The sequence below is a fragment of the Paralichthys olivaceus genome, chromosome 5 (genome assembly GCF_024713975.1).
Source record: "Paralichthys olivaceus isolate ysfri-2021 chromosome 5, ASM2471397v2, whole genome shotgun sequence".
Lineage (NCBI taxonomy): Eukaryota > Metazoa > Chordata > Actinopteri > Pleuronectiformes > Paralichthyidae > Paralichthys > Paralichthys olivaceus.
Window position 1 is genome coordinate 14,490,136 of NC_091097.1, and position 6,493 is coordinate 14,496,628.

The following is a 6,493-nucleotide window of genomic DNA, read 5'->3' on the forward strand; positions in this document are numbered from 1 at the left end:
AGACCCACCTTTCCTGTGATGACATGTTTTAGTATCGCTGGTGTCCTGCTGCTCTTTTCCTATAACTCCCATCTCATCTGTCTGACCCATGATCTCTATGGTTTTACTGCTCTGCTCCGCTGGGACCACATGCACTTTGGGCTCCACGGGATCAAACCTTGTGTACCAGGTAAGTCGACTGATCTGTAAGGCAGATAGTTAACTCCCAGATATTTCAGAGGGCATCTGTTTATATTTGTCTGTCAAAACTGTGCATATGTTAAGTTGGGTATTAAATTAAATTTTCAATACATAAGCAAAAGTAGTTTTGATAAAGAACCCAAATAATGATAAATTAGGCCAGAGTTTCAAATCAGTGAACTGAAAACAAATATCAGTATGTCTTAAAGGTTCAGTGTGTAGAACTTAGTGCCATCTAGTGGTGAAGTTGCATGTTGCAGCTGAATACCCCTCACCTCACCCTCCCAATCCAAACATGACAGAGAACCTGTGGAAACCTTCAATTGTCATAAAAACTCAAAAGGTGTTTAGTTTGTACAGTTTGGGCTACTTTCAAAAACATGGCAGTCTCCATGGGGAGGACCTGCTCCCGGTGTAAATATAAAGTATTTAAATATAAAGGACCCATTCTAGGATGAAGAAAACAACTATTCATACAATTTAAATGAAACACACTAGTTAAAACATGATTTTATATTCAGTTTCTGCCAAAAGAACCCTTTCACCTAAAACTTTCATTTCTAAATTTGAAATTGTGACTGAGAAGAAGTCTTGCTTTACCCTCTAATATTAGTGCAAATTAAACTGAGATAAAATACAACAGATCCGACCCTGTGACTTCACCTGCTCTGGTTTGGGCTCCTCCGTGGCCAGGCTGATGACAACCACCACAACCAGGGTGATGAAGGACAGCAAGACGGAGAAGTAGAGGTAGTGGACGTATTTCAACACCTCGGGCCTGTCGTCCTCCTCGTTGCACAGGGGTGCCGGGTAAATGAAGTCCAACAACATGCGGATGCAGCCCACCAACAGGCCGATAGCCAGGCCCCAAAATGCACCCTGAGAGAGAGAGAGAGAGAGAGAGAGATGTCTACCCGTAATGGAATATAAGATAAGGTTCACATTGTGAGCTGGACTCTGTCTGTCATGTTGCTGTCATATAGTACAACAGGAGAGGAGGTGTGGAAATGAGTCATTTACTGTATTGATATATTGAGATATATGAAAAAGAAAAGTATATTTTCAACCACAAAGACATGAAGCTAATATTTTAAACAACATTATAACAACACTGATATAATGTAAGATCTCTGTTTTTACCCAAAGTATAAATATTAAGATTTATTTAAAATATGACCCGGGGCAATGATAGGCATCCTCACCTTCTCATTAGTCCTCTTCCAGAAGCAGCCCAAGAGGAAGATGATGGAGACTGGGGGCTGGAGGTAGGTGCTGATGGACTGGATGTAGATAAAGAGCTGCCCCCCCTGACTGGCCTGGACAACAGGAATCCACAGCACGGACGCCACCACCAGCACGAGAACAAACACCCTGCAGCACATTGAACACAAGGTCCGTATTTTAAATATAAAAGGCACGATGTAATATGATCACAGGACAGCAGTTACATGGAGCTATGAGGCTGTGTGTGTCTGTGTAAGAGGAAAAAATCTGTTAAAGTCATTACATAGAAATATGTGGAGGGGGGTTAGGGTTTGGGTGAGCATGACAGAAAAATGTAATGATCCAAAGAGCAGAGTTACGCCACACATGGTTACTTTTTTAAATGTAGACGGTTTATAAGCCTTTAAACTTCAATTTAAGGCCCAGCGGAAAAAGAAACGGACACAGGTTGGGTCACTGCAGAGGCCGGTTCTATTTACTCTTTGCTTTGCACCTAACATGCATGATTTTTTCATCAAGATCCATGAATTATTCTCTGAGAAATAAAGGGAAATTGTAATTGTTTCCACTGTGGGTCATGTCCCATCCCTCTGCACAATTTCATGGCTGAGAAGTTTTTGCGTAATCCTGCTAACAAACAAATAAACAAACACAGATGAGAATATAAACTGAGTTATTTGTTGCGGACACAAACCAGTGCTTCAGTACAGGATATAGTGGTGAAACAAGAACTATATTTCCAGTTATGTCTGCTTTTCAGATGTGCTCACATACCTGCCCACAATCATGAGCTCCCATTCAGTAGCACGGGATCTGTAGCTCTTCCACAGATCCATGGTGAAAATGGTGCTGGCACTGTTAAAGATGGAGGTCAGAGAGGACATGAGGGCGGCGAGCATCACCGCCATCATCAAACCCCTCAATCCTGGGCACAAAAAACACACAGATCGGAGTTAAAAAAAAAAAAGAGCAAAAGGCAGGACAGGTTAAAAACAGATGTCTCACCTGTTGGCAGCAGCTCCATCACCAGTCTGACGTAGGCAGTATCTGAACAACCCACTGCATTGCCGCAGATCTGTTTGCACAGCTCAGGCTCTGCACACGCCACATCATCTACACAATAACATTAACACACACAACAACTGAAATTCATATATCCACAATGTTTGACCCTGTTTTACCAGCTACAGTTCAGCATCACTATGATCAGCAGCTTCATCACTTTACATATTTTTATCCCTCAAGGCCTAATATTAATATGGCTCCTCCCCTGTTCGCCAACGCCCCACTTTTTTTTCCAGATAGGAATTTGTCTACTGCAGGGTTAAGGAGGAAATACTTCTACTGATTTTCACCGGAGGAAGACTTTAAACTATCTGCATTACGCAACAATCAGTTGTCAACTAAAGACCAAATTCAGTCTTTTTATGGGGTTAATTAAGTCGTATAAGTATAAACACACACTCATTGGTAAATACATGCATATCATACCTGTGTAAAGGATCCTGCTGATCATGCCAGGCAGCATAATGGCAAAGAAAGGCACAATCTTTAGATAAGCAGCAAGTAGTGAGCCTCCTTTTGCATGTGTCAGGCTCTTAGCAGCGAGGGAGCGCTGCACAATCACCTACAGAGGATCACAACCACAGCTCACCCTCAGTGAAAGCCCAGAGACTGCTGGTTAACGAGTTACTTAACAGGGGACAACACAGTTTAGATCAGAGTTGACATAGCTTATTGTTATCAGTGTGATCTATACTATAGTCCCCTATTATAAAGAGATTATATAGTTATACATATCTCAATAACTGATTAACTAACGGTCACTTGTCCTGTGTGGAGCAGGACTGTGGTCAGATTAGATACTGATAAGCTCTGTTGTGTCGGGTTTAGAAGGTTTGCAAAGTATAACACTGATGTTGTGTAAATGTAGTTTTTAAACTTAAATGTTAAAAATGTGGCACTGTTCAGAAATGACACTTTTTCAGCTTCTAGATGTAAGACCATGATATGGTACAAATAAATATTTAAAATAAAATATAAAAAATAGAATGAAGTAATTGAATTTCTAACTTTAAGAAAAGGTTTTTTGAAATATCCTGAGATGTGACATCTGATTTTACTCGTTTATATAATATTTGGACAATATCTACCACATCTATAGTATTATTATTTTTGGCGATTATTACCTGATCAGAACACCAGTACCACATGGACGGGACGGACATGCCGATGATGACCCCAGGCCAAGGCAGGTCAGAGTTCACCGGGTCTCTGAAGATGTGGAACGCGTCGTCTCGGGGGATTCCACAGGTCGAGTTCGGCACGCGGATAGAAGGGATGGCGTGGGCATATCCCTCCATCAGAGCATTCCAGCCCCCGACCTCGGCAAAGCCTCAAAAAGGGGACAACATTTATAAAGGGAGGTAAAGTGCTGCAGGTGGGAGGGTCTGGGGTGGATGGTGACTTACTGAAGCCCATGAGGGTGAGAGCTCCTGCCAGCATGATGGCAGTTTGAGCAGCGTCTGTGTAGATGACTGCAGCCAGACCACCTGGGACACAACACACAACACATGCAGCCAGTGATAAACAAGTACTCTTATGTCATAGCAGGTGACTTAAAGTGGCAAAGGAAGTAGAATGGTCACCTGCTACAGTGTAGAGAGCAGTGACTGACAGCAGCAGCACTATAGCCACGTAGATATCCCACTGCAAAGCAAGCTGTATAAACAATGCACCAGCATACATGTCCACCTGGAGAGAAGCACGCACACACACACACCACAGGATTTGTTCTTTACACAGTGTAGAGAAGCTTGAAAAACAGGCGTGAGCATAGAAAGCAAAAGAGCATTATTGTGCATTTGTCTCTTACCGATATCTTTGTGAAAATGTAAATAAACAAGGACAGGACAGCTATGAATAACTGCGTTCTTCGACCACCAAAGCGCCTCTGCAAGTATTCTGGCATTGTTGTTACCTAGAAAAAAAATAAATAATAATAATAATCGAGCTAAATCATGCATGTGCACGTGTTACATGTGGGATAATTATCTGTCTGCGTAGACACCTCACCCCAGAGGCAATATAAATGGGCAGGAAGAGCCATCCCAGCAGCAGCACCATCAGCATACCCTGGTGATCACCAGATATATGAACATTTTAACACACTTAACAAAATTTATATCATATACTTGGTTGCACATATGTTAATGTGTATTTAAGGAGATGATGTGCAGCCTCTTACATTCCATTCATAAGCAATTGCTCCAATCCCCGCTGCAGCTCCGGACCCTGCCAGGCCAATGAAATGTCCACTGCCAATGTTGCTGGCAAACAGGGAGGCCCCCACCTGAAAACACAGCAGAGTCAGGATCAACCCTGTGCTGCAATTACTACTACACAACATTTGGCCTCTGTCTAAGAGTGAACTATTAGAGATGGAGGTTCCAGTGATAAAAACATGCTTCACTTCAAAGTCTGTGTTCTGTGGGTGTTTCTCTGATGTTTGACTCACCGGCCACCAGGTCATGCTCTTCCCAGCCAGGAAGTATCCATCCACTGTGCTGCGCTTCGTCCTCCACATTGACTGGTAGAAAAAGGAAAAGACAAACCTCTTAGAGATACATGTGAAACATCATTCATACAGCCTGGGATGCTACGGGATCCACGACTAAATGAAAGGATGTTCTCAGTTTGGTCTCTATAAAATAATCTGTCACTTGGGTGACCAACAACATTTGTTATCAGAGTTATTAGAGAGAGTTATTAGAGACAAATCTGTGCATTTGGATTTCAAGCAAAAACCACATTTAAATAAAACAAAAACATGGATTGCTGGTTTTCGTTTGTCTGACAGGAAACAGCTGATGTTTAGAATCAGTATTGAAGCAGTGAACCACATCTTTCCCCCCTGCTCTTACCCAGAATCCCACTGCAAGCACTAGCAAGAAGTAGATCACCAGCACCACTATATCCACAGCAGACAGAGTAGTTGTGGCCCCAGGAGAGGGCGACGGAGAGGGTGATGGGGTCATGCTGGTTGCTCGGTCTCCCGCTACAAAGAAACTCATCTGGAGACCAAGAAATCAATAGATTATGATGTGTACTGTTACAGATTATCTATAATTAGAAACGCAATAAACGGTTGCAGGTAATTACTGCCCCATCAAACACGTCACCCTGGACTCTTGATACCATAATCAAATAGAAGAGTAAAAACAAATTAAATGTAATTGTTTGAGGTACACGTATTTCTTTTATATGCTACTTTCTAACCCTTCATTACAGTATTTAATGACAGACAGTTAGTTTTACGGAACTGACACAACATATGATTATCTTATTATTACCCAGCAGAATGTGTGTGGGCAGACACACATGGACAGATCCTCTCCACTTCAAAACCCAGTTACACAATAAGCAAGACAACAAATAAAATAAAATGATAGAAATAGAATAGATAGACAGTCCAGGAAAAATAAAGAAAACCTTTCTGTTAGAACATATGGAGTTACTTCTATTATGCCTGATAAAATATCGATTTAAAATAAGCAAACAGATTTAGTCCCCCATCACATGTGAGCCTTCTAGAAAGTGGATCTTTGAATGAACAATACGAACACGAGGGACAATCACAGCAGACAAAAAAACACTAAGCATATTAAAAATGAACTTCTCTGGGTAACATTTAAAAAATGACAGAGATTAGATTAAACATTAAACTCACCTTTCAGCAAGTGGCTTCACAGTCTTATCATTCCAGCTGGACTGTCCTGAGCTGGGTTGTTTTCCCGAAACAACAAAGCATGTCACAAATTATCTGAGAACCCAGGAATCTCACGCTTGTTTGTTGAAGCTTCCTCCACTCGCTGAAGGATCAAACTCCACCTTCACGTCTCGAACCACAAGGTTTAGTTAAAATGTAAGGGATTTATTACTCTCCTCAGTCAACCACACAACACGCCCCTGCTCCCGAAGGAAGAGCTTAATCAGTTTGAAATTAGTATGGAGCTGGGTAAGTGCAAGGCCAGGGTCTGTGTGCGGAGCGGAGACGTACAGGTACAGATTTACAAGCTTGCCTCATGAA

At 41.9% G+C, this 6,493-nt stretch overlaps 1 protein-coding gene across 1 annotated transcript in view; it reads right to left on the reverse strand.

Moving 5' to 3' along the window:
* Window positions 1-6,487, reverse strand: part of slc5a11 (solute carrier family 5 member 11) — an 8,542-nt gene extending 2,055 nt beyond the window's left edge. The window contains exons 1-15 of the mRNA XM_069524703.1: window positions 6,134-6,487; window positions 5,328-5,477; window positions 4,922-4,993; window positions 4,652-4,756; window positions 4,480-4,539; window positions 4,280-4,384; window positions 4,053-4,158; window positions 3,876-3,956; window positions 3,594-3,799; window positions 2,896-3,031; window positions 2,410-2,517; window positions 2,179-2,329; window positions 1,383-1,551; window positions 844-1,059; window positions 9-183 (exon numbers count right to left, since the gene is read on the reverse strand). Of these exons, the coding sequence (XP_069380804.1) occupies window positions 9-183; window positions 844-1,059; window positions 1,383-1,551; window positions 2,179-2,329; window positions 2,410-2,517; window positions 2,896-3,031; window positions 3,594-3,799; window positions 3,876-3,956; window positions 4,053-4,158; window positions 4,280-4,384; window positions 4,480-4,539; window positions 4,652-4,756; window positions 4,922-4,993; window positions 5,328-5,477 (1,840 nt within the window). The 5' untranslated portion in view covers window positions 6,134-6,487. The remainder of the gene's footprint in view (window positions 1-8; window positions 184-843; window positions 1,060-1,382; window positions 1,552-2,178; window positions 2,330-2,409; window positions 2,518-2,895; window positions 3,032-3,593; window positions 3,800-3,875; window positions 3,957-4,052; window positions 4,159-4,279; window positions 4,385-4,479; window positions 4,540-4,651; window positions 4,757-4,921; window positions 4,994-5,327; window positions 5,478-6,133) is intronic.
* Window positions 6,488-6,493: the final 6 nt, after the last annotated feature.